Source organism: Sorex araneus, chromosome 5 (assembly GCF_027595985.1).
Source record: "Sorex araneus isolate mSorAra2 chromosome 5, mSorAra2.pri, whole genome shotgun sequence".
Lineage (NCBI taxonomy): Eukaryota > Metazoa > Chordata > Mammalia > Eulipotyphla > Soricidae > Sorex > Sorex araneus.
This window is the reverse complement of record NC_073306.1, coordinates 119,787,147-119,814,107: the sequence shown is the minus strand read 5'-3', so window position 1 is coordinate 119,814,107 and position 26,961 is coordinate 119,787,147. Positions and strand designations below refer to the sequence as shown.

At 59.4% G+C, this 26,961-nt stretch overlaps 1 protein-coding gene across 16 annotated transcripts in view; it reads right to left on the bottom strand.

The window, feature by feature from the left end:
• The window catches only part of EPB41L1 (erythrocyte membrane protein band 4.1 like 1), a 119,946-nt gene that overhangs the window by 7,122 nt on the left and 85,863 nt on the right, over positions 1-26,961 (bottom strand). For 4 of the 16 annotated variants that reach the window (XM_055139046.1, XM_055139047.1, XM_055139045.1 and 1 more), the window contains 11 exons: positions 25,780-25,962; positions 22,731-22,832; positions 17,181-19,004; positions 14,583-14,993; positions 12,522-12,626; positions 10,327-10,368; positions 8,760-8,840; positions 5,069-5,155; positions 4,401-4,484; positions 2,684-2,764; positions 2,123-2,239 (listed from right to left, as the gene is read on the bottom strand). In XM_055139046.1, the coding sequence (XP_054995021.1) occupies positions 2,123-2,239; positions 2,684-2,764; positions 4,401-4,484; positions 5,069-5,155; positions 8,760-8,840; positions 10,327-10,368; positions 12,522-12,626; positions 14,583-14,993; positions 17,181-19,004; positions 22,731-22,832; positions 25,780-25,962 (3,117 nt within the window). The remainder of the gene's footprint in view (positions 1-2,122; positions 2,240-2,683; positions 2,765-4,400; positions 4,485-5,068; positions 5,156-8,759; positions 8,841-10,326; positions 10,369-12,521; positions 12,627-14,582; positions 14,994-17,180; positions 19,005-22,730; positions 22,833-25,779; positions 25,963-26,961) is intronic. The other 12 variants (XM_004612514.2, XM_055139051.1, XM_055139037.1 and 9 more) reach the window with 11 other exon arrangements.

Below are 26,961 nucleotides of genomic sequence, written 5' to 3'. Positions count from 1 at the left end.
TGTGCAAGGCAAGTGCCCTACTCTCTGTACTATCTCTCAGGCCTCTCATCTTTTTTGTTTGTTTTGGGGCCACACCCAGTGGTGCTCACGGGCTTACTCCTGGCTTTGTGCTCAGGGATCACTCCTGGTAGGCTCCAGAGACCCAACAAAGGCAGTGCCGGGAATTGAACTTGGGTAGGCTGTGGGCAAGGCAAGTGCTCTGCCTGCCATCCTATCTCCCTGGCCCCTCCTTTTCACATTTAAAACCGTCAAAAAAAAAAAAAAAAGTCCTGCACATGCTCTACCTTGAAAACACCTCTCACTCTGGATCAGCCTGAAATGAGCATTCCAAGCACTCGGCAGCCCGGCGTGGCGAGTGGCTCCGATACTGCATGGCTCTGCAGACACTTCCTGCCCGAGGACAATTCTAGCTTTGCAGAGAGACTTCTATCAGAAACCTCTGGGCTAAAGCGGGGCTTAGCAGCCTTTCAAAATGGCAGCAAAACTAATGTCAGTGTCTTTTCTTGTGATATGAAGAGAGTGGAATCAAAGACAGAGACACGCTTCTATGTTCCTAGTGAACATGGGTTTCACTAGGAAAGAGGACAAAAAGGAAACCTGATCTTTGTGTGTCTGTAGGGGGGGTATGGGGGGGAGGAAGTCTTCAAAATACTTTTTTTTTTGCATTGTAGAAAATAAGGTAAAACATGTTTTCATATAAAACCTAAGTATAGCGCTTGAACCATTTTTTTTTGGCCCTTTTGGGTCACACCCAGCGATGCACAGGGGTTATTCCTGGCTCATGCACTCAGGAATTACTCCTGGTGGTGCTTGGGGGACCATATGGGATGCTGGGAATCAAACCCGGGTTGGCCATGTGCAAGGCAAACACCCTACTCACTATACTATCGTTTCAGCCCTTGAACCAGTTTTGCTCAAAGCATCCTCTCAAGGAATCATACAGTTCAAAACACTGACATTTCCCAGGACAGAGGTCCCCTGTGACCAGCCTGTCCATACCACGACCCCCAAGTGACCCCTATTCTGACTTTTGCCACTGGACATAAGTCTTTGTCCATTTGTCTGTTTTCCGGCCACACCTGGAAGTGCTCAGAGCTCACTCCTGACTCTGCAAAAGATCAGCTCTCCGGGGACCCTGTGGGATACTGGGGCTGCAACCTGGACTGGCCTTGTGCCAGGCCAGCCCCCTCTCTGCTGTACTGTGGCCCCAGCCCTGCCAACCAGTCTTGCTTGGCTGGGAACGTCCTGGGGATGGGTGCACACAGACTCAACTTATTTCACGGGACTCAGATTTGGTGGGGTTTTGGTTGGAGAGGCCCGGAAAAACCTCCCCTAGGCTGGATCCCAGTGGGGACAGCCCCAGGTGTGCTGTGCCACCTCGTCCCACACACGCCGAGGTGCTGCTGGCCCGGGAGCAGACAGGAAATGATGGGAGTCCCCTGTGAGTGTGTGTGAGGCAACACATGTGCTCTCCTGCCGAGATGCTGGAGAAGTGAACGGGCTGCAGCCATCAAGGACCCTGTCATGGCCCCTTGACTCGCCTCCCCCCACCCCCCATCCCGACAGACTCTGGGGCGGAGTGTGGCTGTGAGCCGAGCTTTCCCACCTTCCAGCTCACTGACCATGGCCTGCAAGGTCATGTGTGCCTCCACCTGTCCCCACTCAGTACCCTGTCACTTCTCTCTCCCCTTTTCTTCCTTCGGTCTTTATCTTTGGGGTGGGGGAGGGCACAGCTGGCGATGCTCAGGGCTTATTCCCGGCTCTGTGCTCAGGGATCACTCCTGGTGGTGCTCGGAGGACCAGCAGTGCTGAGGCTCGAACCTGGGTCGGCCATGTGCAAGGCACGCGCCTTCACCCCTGTATGATGTCTCAGGCCCCAACTTAACTACTTCTGAATTCATTTTTTTTTTTCTTTTGGGAAGGTGCGGATCTGGAGCCTGAGGCCCCACAGAAGCTGATTAAGCAGACTCTGTTCCCTCCCTGCTGAGTCCGTGTCTTGGGGGGGAGCAAGAGCTGGTAACTGGATTTGGGGTGGGGGTGGGGTGGACATTGGAGGGACGAACCGAGCTGCTGGATGGGCTTACGGGTGGGGAGGCACCTGGGGGCGGGGGGCCAGGCTCACCTGCGGCTTCCTGTCCCGCTCCTCTGGGGAGGGCTCTGTTTCTCTGTACACGACGGCTTTGGTGACCAGCATGTCTGGATGCTGGAGCTTGGCCTCCTTGATGGCCAAAGCCAGGGCCTGGTGGGAGAGAACAGCCAAGTGGGTGCCATAGGCACTGGACACCAGCGGGCCCAAGAGCAGAGCTGGGGAAACCGAGGCCCGAGGAAGAGAAAGGTCCAAGAGGAGAAGCAAGAGCTCAGGTCTCTTGGTCCCGTTTCCCTCCCCCCAGGGACCACTTGCTTGGACAGGGTTGGCAGGAAGGCGACACATTTGCCCTCGAGGCCTGCCATCCCTGGGGACCCCAGTGCCCTGGGAGTAACCTGTTACCTAACTTTTTTTTTTTTTGCTTTTTGTTTTTCGGATCACACCTAGCAGTGCTCAGGGGTCACTCCTGGTTCTGCACTCAGGAATGACTCCTGGCGGTGCTCCGGGGACCATATGGGATGCTGGGAATCAAACCCGGGTCAGCCACATGCAAGGCAAATGCCCTCCCCACTGTGCTAGGTCCCGGCACCCTCCTACCTGGTCTTGATCCACGTCTTCGTCCCCAGTAATGATGATTCTCTTCTCAATCCTCGTCTCCGAAAACCCCCCTTTCACAGTCTGCAGAGGGAGGGGGAGGTGGCGTCAGGCGGTCCCCTGTGGCAGCCGCCTCTCCGCCCATTCCCCAACAGCCTCTCTGGGACATTGAGCCCAGCACCCCCGGCGGGCCACCCCCTGCCTTCCGGCCCCGAGCAGCTCGTGTGTGCGACTGTCCCAGGTCAGGCCCGCTGTGCCTCGCACCCACCTCGTGTGTCGGCTGGCCTCACCCACCGGGCAGGAGCTCTGAACCCCCGCGTGCACCCCAGCCTTCCCCTGCCCGGAGCTCGGGGTGCTCGAAGCAGAGGTGTTGGATGAACGCATGAATGAAATGGGGATGGTGACGGCATTCCACCCTCCATGACCTCAAACCAGATGGGAGAGCGAATTTCCCCCCCAGACTCTCAGGCCCGCCCCCGGCTGCGGGGCTGGGCTGGGCCCTTGAGGGGAGGAGAGGACACGGAGAGGACAGGAGGGCTTGGCTCGGAGGGGAGCGGGGCCCGGGGAGTCTGGGCTTGGGGCACCTTCTCTGATTTGATTTTGGGGTTGCCTCTCACACACTCACTCACACGGGGCATGTGCTCTCCTGCCCAGGCCCCGCGAGGCACTTGGGGAGAAATTTTCTGGGCCGTCTGCAGGGTGGGCCAGTGTGGGGAAAAATCTTCCCATGAACTTTCCGGTGAGGTTGGCTGTGCTCACCGGGGCTTTGGGAAAGAAGGGACACTTTTGGGGCTGGAGAGATAGCACAGCAGGTAGGGCGTTTGCCTTGCACACGGCCAACCTGGGTTCAAATCCCAGCATCCCATATGGTCCCCTGAGCACAGCCAGGGGTAATTCCTGAGTGCAGAGCCAGGAGTAACCCCTGTGCATCGCCAGGTGTGACCCAAAAAGAAAAAAAAAAAAAAAAGAAGGGGACACTTTTGGGGGCGGGGGCAAGACGAGGTTCTGAGTCCCACAGAGTGGCAGGGGGGCTAGGGGCTATCAAGCGTGGAAAGAGCCGGACTCAGCAGAAATGCAACCTCACCTTGGTCTCTGTCTACACTCCTCTCCCCAAAGCCTGGCCCAGGAACCCCTGACGGCAAGCCCGTCCCCCGAGTGATCTCTCTGGCTGCCTTCCTCCTCCTTGCACCCCTGCCCTCTGCCCTGCCCTCTCCTCCCTGCAGCCCCACTGCTCCTTACAACGCTGGGTCTGGCCTCACCTTTCTCGGTATTCTTGGGGTCCCCCCGCTCCGACCAGCTCCCCTCATCACACCAGTCCCCGGATGGGCCCACCACGCCCAGGCCCGTCCTCACCCCGTACGCTACAGCCCCCCCAAGGGCCCCACCTCTCCCGGCTCCCAGGAACGCGGCCAGCAGCGCATAGAGGCTGCGTGGGACCCGAGGTCACCGGTGTCTACACTTGTGAGCACAAGTGGCTTCTGCTCATCTTCAGAGCCCTGAGACCCTCTTCTGGAGAGGCCTCCTGGGCCCTGTCCCACCCCCGTCTTCCTGGAGACCCTTCCTCTCGACCCTCGCCAGCTGGAGCCCGAGGGTGCACAACACAGCACTGAACGCAGCTCCCGGGAACGGGGCACCCCCAGGGGTTCTCTGAGCAACGGCCTGAGCTTCCCAGGCGCCGCAGCCAGGCCAGGGCGGAGGGCGCCCTGCAGTGGCTACTCACTTTGGTGACATGGGTGGTGGTGGAGGTGGACAGGGTTTCCGCGGTGGCGCCGTAGGTGCTGGTGAGGACATCTTTCCCGATGATCTGCAGAACACAACCACCCCCCGCCCGGGGGTCAGGTGAGCACGGGGCGAGGAGGGGCGTCCAGGAAGCCTAGGAGCCAAGACGCTCCCGACGACAGCGTCTGAGACTTGAGTCTGAGACTTGAGTCTGAGACTCAAGAATTCTGGAAACTTCTGCAAGCTAGACCCACTGTGCAGGGCCCAGAACCCTCGCAGCACGCCGTCGGAAGGAACGGAGGGATCCAGAACCCACACGCCATCCCCGGGTCCTCCACCAGGAAAGAGTGGGGAACAGCCCCTCTCGGGGGCTCGCTCCAGAGTCCCCACAAGCCGTGTGGGTCCGAGCCTCCTGCTCTCCCGCCCGTGCGGGGAGCAAAGGCAGAGGAGGGCGGGGACTCGGCACCACACCCCCACGGCCGACGCGCTGCTGTGTGCATGCTGGGGGGCGGGGGAGGGCGAGGCCGAGACCCTGGTGGGCACCTGCAAGGCCACGGCACCGAGCGGGCAGCCGTCTGGGCCGTCGGCTGCACTGGCTGTGGGTCCCGTGGACCCAGGTCCACGTCTCAGCGTGGCGTCCCCTAGCCTGAGCTGGCCCTGCCCACTTACCGGAGAAAGAGAACGGATTTCCGTGGCCACCGTCGGTGGGCCTGGGATCGTGGCCGCTGCCCCCTTCCCGGACTTGAGACTGTTCTCCTGGGGAAACAATAGTGCTCAGAAGGCCAGGTCTCAGGTGGGGGGGCCCCAGGGGGGGCTGCGGCCTGGGGCCATGCATCTCTCTGGGCCGCCAGGTGGTGCAGAGAGCTGGAGGCCCCATCCCGTTCAGTCTCTCCCATCCGTCCTGGCGCACTGCTTGCTCCCACGCGACATCTCGCTCACTCGCTCACTCCTGGGCATCTGCCCGCGGCCTGGCTGGGGGGCCTGCGGGAAGGTGTGAGGCCTCCCTAGAGGCCTTGTGACCCCAGGGCGGGGGGCAGAGTTACTTCCTGCAAAGGTGTGTCCTCGTGGTCACAAATGTCTCCCTGGCCCAGTGTGTGTCGGAGGGATAACGGGGAGGGGAGGCTGTGGGAGGGGACGCAGAGCGCGGGGGACCACGGGCGGGCGAGCATGTGCCGGCACTTGCCTGCAAACCTGACTCTGCTCTAAGAAAGTCTTAAAGAGAATTGCGGGACAGCACGGGAATGACAGCATTTGCTCTGCAGGCGGCCGGCCCAGGTTCTGTCTGCCTCACTGTATAGGTGCCCCAAGCCCCACCAGGAGGGATCCTGGACAGAGCTGAGAGGAAGCCCAAGCACTGCTGGCTGTGGCCCAGCAAAGAAGTTTTTTTTTTTTTTTTGGCTTTTTGGGTCACACCCGGCGATGCACAGGAATTATTCCTGGCTCATGCACTCAGGAATCACTCCTGGCGGTGCTCGGGGACCATATGGGATGCTGGGAATCGAACCCAGGTCGGCTGTGTGCAAGGCAAACGCCCTACCCGCTGTGCTATCGCTCCAGCCCCCACTTTTTTTTTAAGGGGGTGGGGAGCTGATCACCACTGCCACAGAGGTACCCTGAGTTTACTGGGGTTGGGGTGGGGGTGGGGAACAGGCCTGGCAAACTGTAAGCGAAGGCATACAGGCTCTGCTGAGAACACAGCAACTCTGCAGCTTCCTGGAGGCGCGCTGCCTGCAGCCTGAGTGTCCTGGAACCGTGCAACAAGCACCCCGGCAAGTTAGGGATGGAGCAGACGGCACGCCCCTTCCTCAGACTCCGGCTGCAAGAGCCCGAGAATTGGCCCCATCACTGGCAGGGGGCGATGCTGCCTGTCTCCTCTCCTGCACCCTCCAAGGTCTCGTCCCCCTCCAGGGCCTGGAGCTGTCTCTGCCACCACTCACGGGGCTGGGCCATGGGGTGTGGGGCCAGCTCTGGGCCACTGCCCACCCTGGAACACCCGAGGAGCAGAAACCCTCTGCCGACCCCTGCGTTGCCTCCGGCTGGTGCCCTGCACTGCGTCCCTCGGGGTCCAAGCTGTGTCCTGGAGTCACGCTGGCCCTTCTGCCTGAAAGCCCTGGGGGCGGGACCAGGCCTCACCTCCGCTGGCCTGCTGCAGCCAGCACACAAAAGGGGCCACCAGGCGGCACTGCCCCTGCCTCCCAGTGGTCAGCCAGGCCTCCCCCGCCCCTGGCCAGCCCTGCCCCTAACTCCCGGCAGTCAGCCAGGGCTCTCCTACTCTGACCAGCACTGGGCCCTGCACCCAGCTCTGCAGGTCCTCCCCCGAGGGACTTGCTGGGGGCTGGAGCCATCACAGAGCAGACAGGGCTCTTGCCTTCCACGCCATCGACCCAGGTTCGAGCCCCGTTATCCCCGTCATCCGGTCTCCAGAGCCCTGCCAGAAGTGACTCCTCAGTACAGAGTCGGGAGTCAGCCCTGAGCAGGGGTGTGGCCCCCAAACAACAGCAACAAAGACAGGGGCTTCAGGCCTTCCTCTTCACTGCTACCTCCCAAGGCCAAGCCCCCCTGGACCCCCTTATCTGCAGCCCAGGTCTGTCTTAAACCCTCTGTCTTCATTCTTATTTCTGGACCTCTCGAGCAGTGCTCGGGGGGCCCTAGGGTCATCCCGGCAACACAGAGCTTCCAGGTGGAGGGGTGCGATCAGTATTTGGGGGAGGAAGGAGGGAGACGAAGAAAATTTGGCAGGGGGTGCTGGCATCATCTCTCTAAGTCACTGGCACACCTGGGGGATACCCTTGTTCTCGCCTTGGAGTGAAGCTACTTTCTGGTCTCTGGGCTGGAGCTGGGACCCGACTCTGGACATCGTGGCCCTGTAGTGTGGCCCCGTCTTCCTTCCAGCCAGCCCACCTCTTCCCTGCTCGCTTCTCCCCTGCTCTGCTCCTCCTTGGTCTCAATCTTCACCTGGGCCACGCCCTGCCCCCCACCCCCCACCTCTACTGCCTCAGACCATGGCTGTCACTCAAGCCACTTCACCGGCCGGGCAAAGCCCCCGCCTCCTCCAGGCTCTGATGGCCCACCGAGGTGCGAGCTGCCCACACAGCACTGACCGCACCAGGCACAGACTCCTCTGGGCACCAGCCCCGAGTTGGGCCTGACACCCACCCTGGGCCCTGCGGGAGCCGGCCAGGAGAGGGAGGCAGGCAGGGCTCACCACCTCGGGCCCAGCACCAAGAGATGGGGGCAGTCAGTGCACCCCCAATACTCTCCATGAAACCGCCCAGCAGGCAGGGGTTTCCTCGGCTCTGGACCCCTGGATCAGGCCATGGCGGAGACTAATGTTTTTTGGAACAAATGAATGGATAGATGGAAAGATGGGTGAATGACCGATGTCACCGCAGCAGGAATTCAAATTCAGTCCCAGAAGCTTCCCTGTATCAAGTGGTAAAAGGATGGGGGAAGGGGGGAGAGACTGAGTGATCAGGGTGACCGGGAGAAAGGGGAATCTGGTTTGGGTTTATTCCTTTAAAAATCTGTTCACTCAAAACCTACCTGTGGGCAGTCTACATGAATGTGGAGTGTTGGCCAGAGAGGGCCTTTAAAAATAACTTCTCAGCCGCTCAAGGCCCATTCAGCCTGTGTGCTGATGCCCCTCCTGCCCAGCCCTGGCCCCAGCCCCAAGGCTGTCACCAGCCTGTCTTTGCCCTGACTCCACCACTCAGAGGCTGTGTGAGAAAGTCACTGCACCTCTCTGAACTTCTGTTTCCTCATCTGTAAAGGGTGGAGCAAGTAGGGTGCCCGTCCCCTGGGTTTTGAGAACCAGATTCACTTCTCATCGCAGCACCTGGCAGACACCACATGACCTTGGCACTGCACCTGCCGCCCCAGACCCAGTGAGACAGGACTCTATAGACTGAGCAACCGGGCAGCTGGAGAAAACCCCCACGTTCCAGATGAGGAACCTGAGGTAAGGGGCCTTCCCTCATGGGTCAGAGGGCAACAGGGGGCGGTGGGAGGGAGGCAGCCAGTCCCCCATCCTGAATGTCCATCCATGTCCATGGAGCGCCATCTACTGGCCAAAGCAAGGAAGTGGCCCAAGAGTCCAGAACAGCCACCGGGACCCGAGGACAGGGCTGCCAGGTCCAGCCCTCTGGTGCTGCCAACCAAGCTCCATCCGCCCTCTACCCTGGCACGGCGCGGGCCACACGTGCAGGGAAACCCTTGGTCTGGGGCGACCACAGCGGCAGGCGCTGCCAGCCGCCCTCTGCCGGACACTTGGGTGATGAGGGGAGGGCCTTCCCGAGGCAGCTGTTGGGACGAGCTTGTTATCCGGCTGCCCTGAGTGGAAAGTGTCCCGGGTCCGACTTACCATGGTGGTGGAGATGGTCTCCGTGGTGATGGAGGGAGTGGTGGTTAAGAACTCCTTCCCCCCGGGGGCAGCCCCGTCCACCTGATGACCAAGGAGAAGCCAATGGGGGGGAGGGGAGGAGAGAGAGCACACCTGTAGCATCTGCCAGCCAAGCCCCTGGCACCCCCATTAGCATGAGCCGCTGTGAGTGAACATGCCTGGGGGGTTTGCCTACAGACTGAATTGTGGGGGGGTGTCTCACAGCCCCTCCAGTTTAATTCAGTCAGCTTATCTGACAAAGGAAAAAAAGAATCTCAGACCACTTGACCAATTCTGCCCAAATTTCATTAACTGTATCTTTTGGCCAGATCATCCCCTTGCTGGAAACTTTACCCATTGGAAACTGCCAAGAAGGAAGAATAAGGAAGCTCATCCCAGCACCTTGTGACCAAACCAACTCAGGCTCAGGGAGGGGCTGCAAGTCTCGGAAAGAGTCGTTGTTATGAGGGGCTTCCAAGAGTCAAGGGTAGGGGTGTTTATATGTGACAACTGAGAGTAAGCTCAGGAGTTTGAGGCGGTCGGGCCAAACCTGGCAGGCAATGTTCAGGGGCTATTTCTGGCTCCTGTGCCCAGGACTGACCCTGGCAGTACCCAGGGACCATATGTGGTGCCCTGACCCTGGGAATTGGAACTGGGGTCAAGAGGGTGAAGGTTAAGTGCCTTAACCCCTGTACTATCTCTTTGGCCCTCCAAGATACTTATTAAGACCAAAAAATAAAAATAAATAAATAAAAAGATGGTTAAGGGCCAGATAAAGCTCAAAGGCCTAAGCAGCTGCTCTGAACGCAGGAGGTCCAGGTTTGACGCCCTGCACTGCAGGACCCTCTGCGGAAATGGTTCCTGAGCAGAAAGTCGGGAGAAGACCCCGAGCACAGCTGGTGTGGGACCCCTTCCCCCCCAGAGGAAAACAATGAAGGTAGCACAAATGGCTGCAGCACATGCTTTGTTTACAGGGCCCAGGTTTGATCCCTGACACAGGGTGCGTCAGGCACCATAGGCAGCTGAGCCCTCACTGTCAGACACGGCGGGAGGTAGCCCTAAGCCCTGGGCAGCGTGTGGCCCCTAAAAGACCAAAAATGAAAGATTGAGTTGTACAAGAGAATCTCTCTCTTGTATAGAAGGTATAAATATCAAAAGGAGTATGTATGTTGGGGCCGGAGCGATAGGAAACTTTGCCTTGCACGAGACCGACCTAGGTTCAATCCCTGGCATCCCAGATGGTCCCCCAAGTACCGCCAGAAGTAACTTCTGAGTGTAGAGCCAGGAGTAACCCCTGAGCATCACTGGGTGTGACCCCAAAAAAAGGAAAAAAAAAGAGTATGTATATTGCATATGCTAATATACATGTATGTATTATACATGCTAATATACATGTGCATTTTGGGGGGCGGGACTTGGGGCCACACCTGGCAATGCCTGGGGTTGACTCCTGGCTTTGTGCTCAGTGATCACTCCTGGCAGAGCTCAGGCAACCATCTGCACTGCTAGGAATGGAACCAGGTCGGCCATACAGAAGGCAGAGCCTTACCTGCTGTACTATTTCTCCAGTCCCAGTATGTAAATACTTTTTCTGGAAGCAATCACAAAAATGATTTAAATGTTGTTCTGTCTGAACCGCACAATTGTGAACAATTTATTAGGTTTGGTTTTTTTTTTTTGGTTTTGTTTTATTTTGTTTAGCACATATCCAACTGTGCTCAGAACTTACTCCTAGTTCTGTGCTCAGAGATTACTCCTGGTGATGCTAGGGGACCATACAGCATGCTGGAGATTTAACCCAAGTCTGGCCTCAATTTATTGTTATTTTTATGTCAACAAAAGAGTACTGGACTTTGGGATGGGAACGTTCATGATTTTCTTCTGTTTTTTGAGGGGGAGGGCCATACCTGGTGGTGTGCAGGGGTTACCCAGGAATTATACTCAGGAATTACTCCTTGCAGTGTTCAGGGGACTACATGGGGTGCCAGGGATAGAACGTGGGTCGGCTGTGTGCAAGGCAAGCACCCTACCCATTGTATCATCTCTCTGGCCCCATTTTTGGTTTTCTTTATATATCTCATTTGTGCATGAAAACAAAACCAAACGGGTCAGAAAGGGAAAGCAGACAGACTGAGACGACATGGCTCCTTGGAACTCAAGGGATTTCTGGGGGGCTGAGCGCCTCAATTGTGCTTGGGAGCCCAGCAGTGCTTCCTGCCTTGCTGCGGGCCTGACAGGTACTGCCTGGGCCGTGTGGTGCTGGGATGAAACTCGGGGTTCCAAGGAGGCAGCGCCTGTGCTCCCCTACATTGGCTCTCTCCCGGACCGAGAACTGAGGAGTCTAGACTGCTGCACGAGGCGCCTCCTCGGCCACTGTGCAGTGCAGTCACAGAAGTGCTGGAGGAAACACTGGAAGTGGCAGAGATGCTTGCACTGTGCCAGTTTACTTCTGACTCTGTGTGTGTGTGTGTGTGTGTGTATGCGTGTGCATGCGTGTGTGCATGCGTGAGCCCCATCTGACTCTAGGTTCTTTTTTTTTGCTTTTTGGGTCACACCCAGCGATGCACAGGGGTTACTCCTGGCTTTGCACTCAGGAATTACTCCTGGCAGTGATTGGGGGACCATATGGAATGCTGAGAATCGAACCCAGGTTGGCTGTGTGCAAGGCAAATGCCCTCCCCGATGTGCTATCGCTCTAGCTCCTCTTACTTTAGGTTCTTGAGATAAATCCTTCCCCAGCACTGTTGTTCTTCTGGCTCAGAAGGACCCAAAGGGCACATACCAGATCCATAATCTCAGTTTCATAGATTGAAAACCCATGCAAAGTGGATCTGGAGAGACAGTCCAGCAGTAAGGCCCTTGTCTTGCAGGGAGCCAACTGGGTTTGGTCCCTGGTACCCCCATATGGTCTCCTGTGCCCTGCCAGTAGTAATCCCTGAGTGCAGAGCCAGGAATAAGCCCTGAGCACAGCTGAATATGGCTTAAAAAGAAAAAAAGAAAAAAGAAAAAGAAAGCCCATGACAGAAATACAGGAAGGAAACCCTTTTTGCCAGGGGCCCATAGGTTCCAGAGAGCCTTCTCTAGACGATGAAGTACATTTAATCTTGCTAGACCCATGACATTTGGTTGACTACTTTTTTCCCCAGTTGTTCATTTTGTCCATCTGATGTAAAAGTGGCAATGCGAACCCCGGTGGAGCGCGGGGGCTGGGGGGTTGGAGAGACGGTCCAGCAGGTAAGGCTCTTGCCTTGCATGCAACCAACTAGATTTGACTCCAGCATCACAAGTGGTCCCCCAAGTCCCACCAGGCGTGATCCCTGATCATAGAGGAAAGCCTTGAGCACCACCAGGTGTGGCCCAAAACGAAACAAAACCAAACAAATGACCCAATGTGAAATGTTCTCTCAAGAGCCGGGTTGGAATTCCCCCAGTGCGGGTCCTGGGACCCCTCAAGAAACCTCCCCAGTGCCAAGAGACCAGAAAGCCACTGTCCTAACCCACTGGCCATTCACCTTACAACATTTCTAGGAGGACGAGGGAGACAGGATTCCCCCTACTTGACAGGTGGAAAAGCCAAGGTACAGCCCGTCCAGGACATCTTGTCCAAGGCAGAAAAACCGATCTGGCTGCTCTGCCCCAGGGGTCAGTGAGGACCATGGAGCTGCAGGATTAGGAGGTTCCAGGGGGAGCCAGGAGGCAGGGGTTGGCCAACAGGCTGGCCCGTAAGGGGGACGCACCCCTTACCTGGGCGGTGTCCACAGTGCTGACTCGGGTCTGGAGCATGGCCTCAGGCTCAATCTTCTTCCTAATGGCAAGGCTGCTGACGGTCATGGTTTCCGCTTTCACGGGCTGGAGGGAAGGCAGGGAGGACACGGCATGATGCACGGCCCAGCCTGGCTCCTGCCCATGGCAGCCGGATGTCGGGCTGGCAGGCGCATGCTCAAGCCCACATCCATCAGGCCGAGTCCCCCGGAGGGCAGCCAGGTCCAGGGGGAAGAGGCTCGGGGCGATGGCATGACAAAGGGCCCCGAGACAGACCGCTAAGCTCCTGGGACTGGGGCCTCTCACTGTGGGTGGAAAGATGCCGCGTTTCTGTCTGGGGGTCTCACGGCCAGTGCTCAGTGGTCACTCCCTGGGATGGTGGGGGAGATGAGAGGTGTGTGGGGGAAGGTGCAACCTCAGAGCAAGTGCCTGGCCCTTTGACCCGACACCCCAACCCCAACCCCGAGCCCGCAATGGCTGTGCCTGGGCTTGGCCCGCATGGTTCTTCCCTGTCCACACATTGTCGCTCTGTCCCAACCATCTCCAGGGACCTGTCACCACGGCCACCAGCCGCAGCCCTCACAGCTGTGTCTGAACTGCTGGAGTCACATGGTTGGAGCCTCCCAGAGCTGGACAGTCACAGAATGAAGTGGGCTGGTTGAGGAAGGCCACCATGGTCTTGAGGTGACCAGGTGCTCTGATTTTTCTTTTTTAATGTTTTCTTGAACCTTGGATTTTATATTCAATTTCCTGGTTTGTTTTATTTATTCTGTGCAGCCGGGGATCAAATCCAGGGGTCACATACTCAAAATAAGTACTCTACCGCTAAACAATTCCCTCACTGTCCTGAGCTTTTTTTTCTTTTTTTTTGGGGGGGGAGGGATTGGGGTCACACCTGGAGCTGTTCAGGACTTTGCTGGGGGATCACTCCTGGCAGGGCTCTGGGAGGAGGGGGAGGGGGGACCATGGGGAGGGCCAGGGATCAGACCTGAGCTTCCTGAGTGCAAGACCCGCACCCCAGCCGCTGTGCTAGCCCTCCAGCCCCCAGTGCTGAGATCTAAAAATTAAGGTGTGACACCTCTGTGGGCCAGAGTAGCCTGCGCCTGGCCGGCCTCTAGTGGAGAAGTCACTCGAGCCAAGATGTGTTTCTTCTAACCCGTTCCCATGCCCCGGCCATGGCTATCCCCGCAGCAGCCGTTCCACATGTGAAGAGGAACTTCCACATGTGAAGCGGCCGTCTCCGAGGTAGAGGTGAGCCTGAGAGCCTGGTGACAGGACCAGGCTTTGGGAATCCGCCACACCCGGGGCCCTGGGAGGATGCCGGTAGCAAAGGCCTGAGGAGCACTGGGAGGAGCACCCCTCTCCCCCAGGTAACCAGAAAGGCGCTGGCTCGGGAAGTGGTGTCTGGACAGGGCCTCGGAAGGCGGCACTGTGCACGATTCAGAGAGGTGAAGGAATCTTCTACTGAGACGAAAAGCCCCGAGGGGACGCGCCCACGCCCCAGGGCCTGGGGCCCGAGGCAGTGGAGCCTGTGGGAGGCAGGCTGGGGCTCTAAAGGGAGGACAAGGAGGCGCGTGGGGCAGGCGCAGAGCAGACCCCTCTCCGTGACGCCCCTTCTCTGGGGTCTCCACCCCCACCCCCACCAGGGCCCAGGGCCTGATGGACTTGGCTGCTGTCCCTTCCCCAGGAGCCCCACATTCCGGAAGGGGAGAAGCACGTGCTCTCGAGGCAGGCGCCATGCAGCAACAGGCGGGCAGGGGCGCAGAGGGTGGCCCGGCCTGACGAGGCTCCGCTCGGGCTGGTCGTGCGCCCAAAGTGACAAGGCTGGGATGTGGCACAAGGGGGACACGGCGGGCAGGGAGGTGGGGGGAGGAGAAAGAGGAGGAGACGATGTGCGTGCACAGAACCATGCGCTTCGGGGCGGTGGGGGGCATGCATCAGGGACCCCCGTCTTCTCACAGAGGCACGGGGGTGGGGTGGGGGTGGGGGCTCGAGACAGGCAGTGCTCGGTGGGCCCGGCTCTCCGCGCCGGCTCCACTGTACCTCAAACTGGGGCAGCTCCGGGGTGGAGCAGGCCCCTCGGTCCGGGCTGTCCTCTGGGCCCCCCGACTCGTCCTCCTGGCCAGCGCCCCCCTTGCTGAGATCCCGGGAGAACACCAGGCCCTCGGTTTCCGAGTCGCTCTTGTCTCGGTCGAGCTCGGGCAGGCTGCGGGAGAAATCCTCGAAGGCGCTGCCCTGGTAGTCGCCCATGACTGTGAAGTCGACCTCGGCCTCCAGGCTGGACGTGGAGCTGACCGTGATGCTGGAGCACTTGCGCTCAATGGCCAGGTGGTTGTCCTTCAGGAACACCGCGTCCCTCTCCTGGTCCTGGTCCTCCTCGCCTGTGTCGCTCTCAGGGGCCCTGGGCCGAGGCAGCTTGACTTTGTCCTCCGAGCCCTCCCTCAGCCCTCCTCTCTACGGCCGGGTAGTAGCCAAGGGAGCAGAGGGGTGGGGAGGAGAGAGAAAGAGAGAGGGGGAGAGAGAGACCAAAGACAGTGAGTGACAGAGGATATACTGCAGCTATATTGTTGTTCCCGAATGGAAGAAAAAACGGGTAAGGAAACCAATCAAACACCAGCCCTGGGAAAGGTCCTCAACATCGTAACAAGCTTTTGAAAAAAAAAAAAAGGAAAAAAAAAGAAAGATAGAAAAAGAAAGGAAAGGAAGAAAGAGGAAAATGAAGAAAGAATGAAAGAAAGAAACAAAGAAAGAAAGAAAGAAAGAAAGAAAGAGAGAGAGAAAAGAGAAAGAAAAAGAAGCAAAACTACTACCAAAAAATGAAGAAGAAGAAAAGAAAACCGGAAGTGCCTAGAGTGGACGCAGGCCTCTGCAAGGGACTGGTGGCCAAGGGCAAAAGCATTCCCCAAGCAGCATCATCCTGCCAGAGGGTCCTGGACAGGGAGGCCCCCTCCAAGGACGAGATGGCGGAGCTTATCAGAAGCGGCATTGGGCGCAAGGCAGGGATGGGAGCCGGGCCCCCATCCGTGCATGGGGAGAGACTCAGCGGATCCAGGAAGGGGAGGTAGAGAGGCGGAGCCAAGAGCCTGGAGAACGGGTGAGGAAGCCGATGCCACTGTGTCCCCGGGGACGGTGCCGGCAGCAGAGAGCACGGTGCCATCTAATTCCCGAAGCAGCTAATCCATCGGTGCAAGCCCTAGCTCAAGGCATGACGGGGGGTGGGGTGGGGAGTTCCAGCCTGTCAATGTGACTGACAGCAGCCGGCCAGGGAAGGAGCCAGCAGCCCTTGTCCCACCTCCACACCTCCCAACTGGCCTATGGGCCTACATGGCACACACACTTGGTTTCTTTCTTTTTTTTGGGGGGGGGGGCTGGTCTGGTTTATGGCTTTTTAGGGGGAGGGTGGGGACACCCAGCAGTGCTCAGGGGTTATTTCTGGCTCTGCGTTCAGCGATCACTCCTGGTGGGGCTTGGAGGCCGATAGGAGATGCTGGAGTTTGAACCTAGGTCAGCTGCGTGCAAGGCAAGCGCCCTATCTGCTGTGCTATGGCTCCAGCCCCGCTTTTATTATTATTATTATTTTATTTAATTTTTTTTTCTTTTTGGGTCACACCCGGCGATGCACAGGGGTTATTCCTTGCTCTGCACTCAGGAATTACTCCTGGCGGTGCTCAGGGGACCATATGGGATGCTGGGAATCGAACCTGGGTCGGCCGCGTGCAAGGCAAATGCCCTACCTACTGTGCTATCACTCCAGCTTCTTCTTATTATTATTATTTTCAAGACCAATCTAATACCATCCTGGTCTTTTTCTTTTTGGATCAGAACCGGTGGTGCTCAGGGAGCCCTCCTGGTGGGGCTAAGGGGACCACACGTCACACGTGGTACCAGGGATTAAACTTGGGTTGGCTGCATGTGAGGCAAGTCCCTACCCACTGTACCCCTTCCACAGCACACCACCCAACGACTTTTTTTTTTTTTAAGTACTTGGCTTCAGGTTCTAGAGCTTCGCTGGCTGGTGCGTTTTTGGAAGGTCTGAGGAATACGCACACCAGATTCACCAGGGTGGAGCGACCCCCAGAGGTCTAAGGCAGCGAGGCGCCCCTGGCTGGCTAGAGCTGGCTGGGGCAGCAGGGCTGGAGAGACCCCAGGGGCAGTTCCCCTGCTGGGGTGGGGCTGGGGGCCGCTGCCAAGCTGGAACCATGCCTCCCAGCTCCGAGCGAGGGCTCTGCTCTGGACGGCGGGAGACGGCTGGTCTCAAAGAGGTGGAGGGGCAGTGAAGGGCCGCAGGGAAGGGAGGGGAGATGCGGTCAAGCCAGGGACAGAGGTGGCTACCCAGCAGGTGGGGACAGGCAAGCAAAGCAAGTGTGCTGCTGGCGGGCAGTGGTGCCAGCTCTGCCACAGGGCCCGGGGGAGGCTCTGGACACCAGGTCCCACCGGGAGCCGGGGGTCTCTGTGGCAAAGCTCACAGGGTCTAAGCCGATGAGCCTGTACCTCTGCCATAGGGCTACCTGGGGGAAGAGAACTCCTAGGGACGGACAAGCAATTTCCGGGTGCCGGGAGGAGGACGAGGAGCGTGAGCAGCATGCGGCCAGCTCCCCACCCTGGGTGGGCCCCGCCATAAGGGAGGGGGTGGGGGCTCACGTGGCCAGGTCCCCCCGTCGCTTCCTCCAGGGTTGTTTCGCAGCCTGAATCGGGGGACGCCAGGTCGAGTTCCCTGCGTCCCGCCTGCTGGGATGTTGGGGTGAGGCCCCCTCGGAAGGGTCTGGGAGGTGGCGGCATGACCGAGGCATGTGAGGCCAGAGAGTTGGTCCCATCTCCCCCTGGGGGCTGGAGCTGGACCAAGCCCAGTTCCAAGAGCCTCTTCGGCTGTTCCTGCAGCCCTGGGGGACCCTCGGCAGACGAGGCGCCGGGACTCCCTCGGAGACCTTCAGTGCCCTGAGTCTCGAAGATTCGGATTTTGTTGGCCACGGAGGCCTTGCTGATGTCGTCCAGGGAGCCCTCCTGGCCCCCAGCCTGCAGCAGGGGCTTCTCCTTTGGCTTCCCTGAGGGGGGCAGCAGCCCTGGGGTCCCTGTGGCTTCTAGGACAAATCTGGGCTTCCTGCTGGCCACGGGCGGTGCCCGACGCTGCCCTCCCTCCGGGGTGTGGGCCACTCTGTCCATGGGCTCCGCGTCCTCTTTCAGGGGAAGGATCCGTCTGGGAGACAAAGGAAGCTGTTCTCCAAGGGCACCCCCAAGGTGCAAAGGCCCCCTTGGACCCTGAGCGGCAGAGCACGGAGAAGTCTCCTGTGCGGGGGTGGGGAGCGGGTCGATCACCTCCATCTGGAGGAACCCCGAGGCCTGGGGGTCCCGATACACGGGCTCTCCCCTGGGCTGCGTCTCTCGGGCTGTGCTCGGCTTCCTTCCAGGATGAGGAGGGCCGGCCCCCCAGAAGGCACAGGCCTGGGGGTCCGGGGGCAGAGCCTCTTCTCGGAGCTGTGAGCGGCTCTTCCATCCTGCCGATAGGTGCTGCTCTGCCTGGACCACCAGGTCCCCATTCTGGCGACCCTCTTCCTCCGGGGTGCTTGCTGGGCGGGTGCACTGTCCCCATGCCCCAGGCCCGTCCTCAGTGAACTCCTGGCCAGAAAAGGTCCCCTCCTGGGGCTTTCCCATCAAGACTGGGTGCTCATCCACTCTCCCGGGGCTCCCGGGGGGCCGTGCCCCTTCCTTGGAAACGGGGGAGGTTTCATCCTCCGTCCCGGGGAGCTCTGTGACTCCCCAGCAGTGTCCAGGCCTGGTCTCCTGCCCCTCGGGGGCGGCCAGGGGCTCCTCCCAGCCCTCCTGGGGCATAGGCAGCAGGCGGCCATCAGGCTCTCTCTCTGCAGAGTTGAGGTGGAAGCTTCTCTCTGCGGAGGACGCGTCGGTGTCGTCACTGGAGTCGGCCCTGGCTTCCTCGGGGGCTGGGCTGAGCAGGAAGGACTGGAGGCCCCCCTGGCTGGGGACTGGAGAGGTGACCCCCGTCTCGGCCAGCTGGGGCCCTGGGACAGCGGGTCTCCCTGCAGTCTGGAGCTCTCCCAGCTCCTGCTGCCGCTCCATCTGGCTCTCCAGGAGAACCCCTGAGATCGGAGGCTTCCCAGGGCCCGCCCTGAGCTGGGGGTCCCCTGCCAGCATGAAGCCAGCGGTCAGCGTCGCGCCTGCTGGGCCGTCAGTGACCCAGGAGCCTTCCTCCCACATGGACTCAAAGTCTTCCGGGCTTGCGATAATTTTCCCTGGCCGAGCGTTTGCGCTCCTGGCTCCCACCATCTCTTCTGTGGCCACTTCGACTTTGAACTTGTCCACCAGGATGTCCACCTTGGCGGGTCTGCCGTCAGTGAGGATGTGGGCGAGGCTGGCCTCCCTGTCTTCCTGACGTGCGGGGGTCACTCTCAGGAGGCCGAGCTCTTCCGGCCTAAGGTACTCTTTTTCTATCAAGACCCAGTGCTCTGAGCCCTGCGTTTCAACCGGAGCGAGAGGAGTTAATGGGAAGCATGAGGCCTGAGAGAGGGTCCCCGCTGCCTCTAAAAAGGGGCTCATCCACCTGCCCTAAGCTTCACCAGGTCCCCGAACTGGCTGGTGGCAGGGGGGAGGGGGGCCATGACAGAGCTCAGCATCAAGGCCACGCCTCCTGTCAGGCCCCCAGCTCCCAGTTTACCAGCCCGTCCAACCCGGTCACAGGGGATAGGGGTGTCATGTTGATCATGGGTTCGTGGAGGTTCCCAGAGGGGCCAGGGGTCCCCCTCTTTCAGAGTATGACCGCCACGGTGGGAGGGGACAGCCGCTCAGTTCACGGGGTCCTCACATTGTCACAAAGAACTACTAAGATGCCCCAGGTCGAGTCCTGGGGGGCGCTTGGGAAGCTGAAGTCTCGAGAAGGTCAGTGGCTGACCCCAGGTCCCTGCGCTGGGAGATGAGACTCAGGACAAGATGACCCGAGGCCCGATGCCTGAGCTCACAGCCTAGGGCCCCGGGCCCCAGCTGAGATCGCAGGTAAAGGGGCAGTGGGGGTGAGCAGGGTTGGCCCCACGGTCACAGCCTGACGCTTCTGCAAGAGCATCTGAGGAGGAAGGAGATCAGGGCAGGGGTGGGGTGGGGGGATGCCCAAAAGCGACTTCCAGAGATGAGTGTCGGAACCACGATGCTGGAAAAATGAGCACTTTGCAGCATTTTCTCCTCTGAGTACCAACCCAGCCCGACCTGGCTTAGCTCCCGAGACTCCGTGGGGTTCTTTCCCAGAGAAACAGGATCCAAGGCCTGTCCTTGGAGAAGTCTAACGAAGCCCACAGAGATGGTATTAAAGGACCGACCAGCCCTCACCAGGGAAGAAAAAGATGGAGAGAGGCAAGCATGGCGCTGCGTAAGGAGCACCCAACCTAATGCTGTCAAATGGGCCAGAAGATGGCCTCCCTCCCCCCCATACTCTCACATACATACATACACTCTCTCTCTCACACACACACACACTCACTCACACACACTTTCACACACACTCACACACCTCACACACACACCTCACACACACTCTTTCACACTTACACACACATTCACACACACTCACACACGCTGACATTCTGATACACACACTCATACATACTCACATACACTCATGCAAACTCGCACATACATATACTCACACAAATTCACACACACACTTACACATACTCACATATTCACATACACACTCACACACTCACTTACACATTCACACACACTCACACACACACATTCACAGGGCCTCTGAACAATACTTAGGCAGGAGGGCTAAGTATTTAGCCCTTTGACTGTGACTTCCAGAGTGGTCAAAAGGCCGGAGAGCCACTGGGCTTTGAATCTTATAGCCAGAGTAGTTCTTCCACGGAGTCCAATAAGCAACAAGTATTGGGCAGCAGAGCTGGGGGCCTGGTCACCTTGCTGTCCTCGGCACCTCCTTTCTGTGAAGTCTCTAATTGTGTCTCAAAGCCCCTGAGGTTGCGCATGGAAACAGGCCTAGAGGAGGTGCCTGGGACAGGCCCGGAGCCTCTCTCGGGCTCCCAAGCTCCTCTGTGGTGAGATGTGCTGAGAAACGTCCCCCACATGGAGGGGAAAGGGGGCCAGGGCTCTGGGCTCCCTCTCAGGCGCTGGCCCCGTGAAGAGGCCGAGGGAGCCCCTGCTGGCCCCCACCCCGACTCTCTCCATCCTGGCAAGTGCCATGATGGCCAGGGCTTGGCAAAAGGAAGGGGAGGGAGAGGGAACGGACAGAGGCTCTGCTGAGGTCAGGGGTGGGTCCTGAGCCTTACTCTGGTCACCCAACAGCCTTACTCCAAGCTGCTAACTCCGAGATGCTAACAGCTGCCCCTGAAGCAGACTGAAGGGCAGGGAGGTGAAGCCAGGCTCTCTGCCCTCCTGCCTCGGGAACTGCCCACGGTAGCCTGGGCTCGCCCTGTCAGTCTGAGGATGGCAGCCAGACGTGCTCAGGGAGGCCTCTTCTGGAACATTCCTGCTCTGACGCTTAGTTACAAATTGGTTCCTAGGAACTAGTCTGAGTAGGCTAGGGGTTGGCATGGAATGGGAGACTGGGAGGGAAAGAAGGAGACCCGGTCACTTCGTGCCAAGCAGCCTCAGCCCTTGGTCTAAGCGGCTGGACTTAACCCCGTGGTGACCTGCGGGACAGGTACTGTCATCCCTGTCTCGGCAGGAGAAACGGGGATCCCTGGGGGAGGGGGGGCCTTGCACAGAGGGCCGAGTGAGCAGGGAGGGAGAAAGAGGCGGCTCTGCTTCCTGCAATCAGAAGCAGATACGCTGCTAAGAAAAGCCTGAACAAAGCAAAGAAGCCTGGCTGGCACCCTGCGAGGTGGCCCTGATGCACCCACGGGAAATGCAGCCATCCGTGGGGAGGTGGGCTCTTTCCCTCAGCCTGCTCCGTCGGCGCCTGCTTGGTGCGCCCCCTGCAGGCATCTGGAGGCACTGCAGCAAGATGCAAAGCTGGGACTGGCAGGAGGTCAGAGAGACCCAGAGGGACCCTTAGATACCTCCGGACAGGCAGCTCTGCCAGTACTGGGCTGCTGGGGCCTGCCTGCATCTCAGGGCCAAGTTCCAGTCCGGGCTCCTTACAGGCAGCCTGAAGAAGGGCCCAGAGGGTGGGACAGGTCAGAAACCAAACCTTGGGAGAAACTGCTGCAGGGGCTGGGGAGGGGGGGAGTGCAGGCCTAGGGATGCCAGGAAGCAGAGCAGGGGCCCCTATGGATGTGAATTCAGACTGCAAACTCCCCAGTAGAGGACAGAAGACAAGAACAGCAGGACTGGGGGGAGAGATGCTCAGGGAAGCCGCCAAAGAGCCTTGTTAGGGGCTGCCACACCCCCAAGGACAGGACGGTCACCCGGCCTGGCTCCAGGAGCCCCTCTGGGCTCCCGGGCAGGACTTTTCCCCTCCCTCTGGGAGGCTGTTAACACACTGTCCAGCTTCTTAAGAGCAGTCTTGTTCGACTGTGGCCAACATCTTTCTTCACTCGGAAGAACTCGAGAGCCGCAGTTCGTGCCCTGTCACTGGCCTGGCTGACACATGACCCCAATGGCTCCAACAGACTCTCGGCCACAACAAAGACCAATGCCCCCTTGTGTACTTGGCCAGCAAAGAGAAGGACGCCTACCCCCCAGGCCCCCTGCCCCCCTGGGTCAGCCGGCCTGGAGTGTTCCTAGGGGCATAAGAAGTGCCCAGAGCCGGTCACTCTGCCGGCAGCCACACCCTCCTTAGGTAGGACACCTGCCCGTTCGACCCCTCTAACAACGCCCAGGGAGCTGACGGAGAAAGACACCGCTTCTGCCTCGCTGGGGACAGATGAGAGCTCTGAGGGGGGCTGAGAAGATGAAGGCGGAGATGAATAGGACACGGCCATCACTGGCCAAATGAATAGACATGGCCATCTCTGGCCACTGCTTCTGCCTCCTCAGGGTAATGGCATTCAGATTCCAGTCCTCCCCTCCCCCCACCCACACACACATCCTGAGCTGAGAATCGGGACCACATCTGCCCTTCAAAGCCTCAAAGCCGGCCTTTCCAGAAGGTTATCAGTCTTTGCCTCCTGGAGGCGCCAAGAACGAGGGATCTCTGGGGTTGGGAAGCTCACGGGCAACCTATCTGCAGGGCAGTCAGCCCCCACCCCCTGGTCCCAGAGAAAGGGTCTGCCGCAGACCACCAGTAACCTCAGGAGACGCAGCGAGGCTTTTCTGAGTGAGCACTTCCAGGCCTGTGGCCATCCCAGGCTCAGGTCTCAAGTCCCGCGAGGTGTCCTGGGCCTGCAGGGCCTGCAGGGGAGGGGCCCCAAGGCCGGAGGGAAAGAGAAGGAGGGAGGAGAGGGGGAGGCGGGGAGAGAGGAGAGGTGGAGAGACACACAGACTCGGTGAATGGTGCTGCCTGAGGGGAGTGCACAGGATGGAGCCATAGGGGCGGGAGCACGGGATGCCCGAGCCCACCCCCGCCCACCCCGGGCTCGGACTCCTGGTGTAGCCCCAGCTTTCGGCGCCCGTGCAATTCTGCAGTTTGGGTCTCAGCCTCATTGACAAAGTTGGCTTGAGAAGGAAATGCAAACCTGGGTTCAGCCCGTGGGAACTTCTTTGTAGTTTGTGGGGACCTCTTCTGGGTTAAGCTCCCACTATTTTTCTCTTGGTCCAGGCGAGATACCCTCAAATATACAGGAACCCTGAGTGACCTATCCTTGAAGGAATCCCCCACAAAGCTCATATCGGACCCAGCTCTCCACCTGTCAGCACTTAAAAGTGCTTTTATACCCAATATAAACCGAAGTTCCCTCAACCTTCCCACCAGCCCCCTGGAGGGGCCGTGGGGTGGGGGTCCCCTTTGGATCACGGCTCCCCAGCGAGGCCCAGAGCTGTGAGCGCACTAGTCCTGGTCTGGTTCTCGGCTAAGGGCTCCTCCCCTCCTCCACAATCTCCAAGCATCTCTAGGTGCCAGTGGGGCGTGCAGGCCCCTGGAACCCCATTCCTCACTCCCCAGTGAACTCCTGGACGGACTCCTTCCAGCAGGCGATTACGCCTGTAGGGGGCGCGGGTGGGCTAGGTCCCCCCCTTTTTCTTAAAACCTCTTCTAGCACTTCCAGCTATGGCCAGCAGGTGGGGCTCCCCTCAAACCAGGCTGCTCAGAACACTCAGGTGGCAGCTAGTCAAGATTCCCCCAGCCTCCGCCAATGCTAGACCCCACGCCGGCCCACCCCAGGACTAACGAGAGGCCACCAGGGTTGAGTCTCGCTCAAGGGCAGGAAGGGGTGGGGCGCATGCAGTAGGCCCAGCCCCGGGAGGTCTTTTTTCTTTTTTTTTGGCATTTTGGGTCACACCCAGCGATGCTCAGGGGTTACTCCTGGCTTTGCACTCAGGAATTACTCCTGGCAGTGCTGGGGGGACCATATGGGATGCTGGGGATTGAACCTGGGTCGTCCGCGTGCAGGCAAACGCCCTACCCGCTGCGCTATTGCTCCTGCCCAGCCCGGGGAGGTCTTGAGGGTCCCAGTTGTGCCAGAGGTGCCCCCAGAAGCAGAGATTTCCTCCCTTTCCATGGCCCCAGGAGCACCCCTAACCGACTCACCAGCCAGACTGTCCCCATGGCAGCCTCCCTGGAAGAGGCCCCGGTTACCGGGACGGCCGGGGTCCCAGTGCTCATAGGACCACTAGCTCGGCTTTCAAGGCTGCATCACAGCACGAAGGCCACACCTACACAGGCTGCGGGGTGGGGGGGGGAGGGGTTGGGGGGGTGGCGCTCAGCCACTTAACAGGTCACAAAGCCTTCCCCATCTGGCACCTCGTTTTTCCCCAGCCCCCGCCCCCATCTTTAAAACCCCAGGCTTGAACCAAGCAGATTCCAGCCAGTTCTGGAAGGGGGACTGGTGCGCAGGTGACCTTTGGTGCAGGCACCTGTCCATGAAACGGTCAATAAGTGTCCCCTCCCCACATGGTGAGGTGGGGGGAGGGGGCGGGGTTGCATCGGGGAGGGATCTGGCTGGCCGGCAGTGGGCAGCGGGACTAGAACTCAACGAAAACCGGCCAGAATGCAGATGTCTAGACCACAGTGGGGTTTGGGCCCAGTGAGCAGCAGTGCTAGAGAGGAAAAAACCTCAGTAGGAATGGGGATGAATCCTGCCAAGAGTTAGCAGCCTAAAAATAACAGCTTGGGGTTATAAATACGGGGCTTCTCAAGAAGGCCTATCTTTATCTTGCGTTCAATTGAGAAAACACCCCCACACGTGTTTGCGGCGCGGGAAGGCGAGTGGGGAGGGTCCTTCCTGAAGCAATGGCCGCAGGTCTGATCTCGCTGTGGGGAACCTCTGCTCCACCCGAGGGACCCGAGGGGCCTTCCAGGAGGGACACCCCAGCCCACCCCAGTCTGTCTTCTCATGGTTGACACAGACGGCTGCAGTTTAGGGAATGGGCTGGAATCACAAGGCAGTGCCTGAGACTCGCTGGGGCGCCTGTTGAGAGTGCCTTGATGATGGCATGGACCACCTGTGGCTCACACCCAGCTGTCCCATGGCCCTGTGTACCACCGGTGGCTCACACCCAGCTGTCCCATGGCCCTGTGTACCACCAGTGGCTCACACCCAGCTGTCCCATGGCCCTGTGTACCACTGGTGGCTCACATCTGGCTGTCCCTTGAATTGTGCACAGTATTGGTGGCTCTAACCAGGTTGTCCCATGGCCCGCGCAAGCCACCAGCAGCTCACACTCGGCTGTTCTGGGACCCACAGGTGGCTCACAGCTGCCTGTCCCATGGCCCATGCATCCCACTAGTGGCTCACACCTGCCTGTCCCACCGGCTCACTCCCGACTGTCCCATCAGACGAACTGAGAAATGCTGAGGACTTGCTCGTCCTTCTTCTGGGGTATAACAGAGAAGGGTAAGGGTGCGTGAGAGAAAGCAGGTCCCGGGGCCCCATGAGCCCACACGTTTGAGGTGTGCCCTGGAGCCAGCGGCTCTAACACAGAGATGCCAGTGGTACAATCTGTGTTTCTTGCCATCTGGCATCTGAACTATATCCTATTTTTCTTTTCAATAAATACAATTTTTTTTGAGTCCTCAGCATTTTTCGGGAGGGGGGTGTGTCTCTTGGACCCAATCTTCCCAGATTTAGAACATTTCTCCACCCATCTCCCACCCCGTCACTTCCGGCAGCAATGTGGGGGTGGGGCAGAGACACGGAGGCCACGTCCAGGCGGCACGGCCACCCCCGCTCCTGAGGCCTACCTCGCTGGCTTTCTCGGGGGTGCCCTTGGGGGAGGGGGAGGCGGGCGAGGAGGGCAGCCGGCGCTCGCGCTCCCAGTCCCGGTCCCGGTGGATGAGTTTGCTGTTGGGCTCCTTCAGCGTCCGCTTGAGCTCGTTGATGCTGGCCTGGTGCTTCAGCAGCACGTCCTCCGGCTTGTCCAAGAACTAGGGGTGCAGAGGGCACAGCGGTGAGCCCCCGAGCGGGGATGCTGGGTGCAGGGCAAGCGGTGGGGGCAGCTGGGCAGCTGACCTGCGGCAACAGCGGTCACGGCCCTCCTCTCGCTGCCCCACCTCACCCTGACAGAGCCGGGAGCCCCAACAGAGGCACTGAAGGGCCAAGAGAGACTTCCGGTCAGCCCAGGGACCGGGTGCTGGGTGCTCGGGACCCAGACAGGGAGTCCCTCTGCTTATGAGCATGCGGTCAGAACCGTGGGGCTCTCCTGGGCCAGCTGTCACCCCCATGGATGCAGCAGGGGCTCCTTCCGGCTCAGGGCTGGCCCTGCTCAGGGCTGCGAGTACAGATGTCCCTACAGCCACCGTCACCTGAATAAAGGGGGCGCCCATAAAGAAAAGGGCAGGGCAGGGTCACATCCCCTCTTCTTGCTGTGTGCTCCGGTCTGCTGGCCTGCCTGTATCTCCCCAGTACCTGTGAGCAGACCAGGGCAGGGGACACCCAACCAGACAGAAATGAGGGTGCTGTGGGGTGTTTGGGGGGTGGGGCTGGGAGACCAGGGACAAGAGAGGACGACCTCAGGCTGGGCGCGAGCACAGAGGTGGGGAGCTTCCTGGTAAATGGCAGGACGGTGCAGAGTCCTGCTCACAGAGAACCCGCCTCTGGCCAGCGGAGGCCCAGCCTCTGCCCAGGGGTCAGGGTGGTGGTGGGGCAGCCCGGGCCCTCTCTGCAGAGCTGTCTGGGGACTCCTATCACCTCGGTTGGAGAAATACTGGCTTATTACAAAATCAGATGAGGAGGTTTATGGACTGTCTGGAAGATAAGCTGGCCCAGAGCCCGGAGTCTGCTCCTGGGGGCTCAGCCCCGGTGACCCCGTGTGCCCCCAGGGGAAGCCAGCACTGGCGGGGTGCTGGGGATGGCAGCCGAGGTGTCTGAGCCCACAGCGCCCGGCACAGCTGCTGGCTGGGTGCCAAGGACCCATCATTGGGATT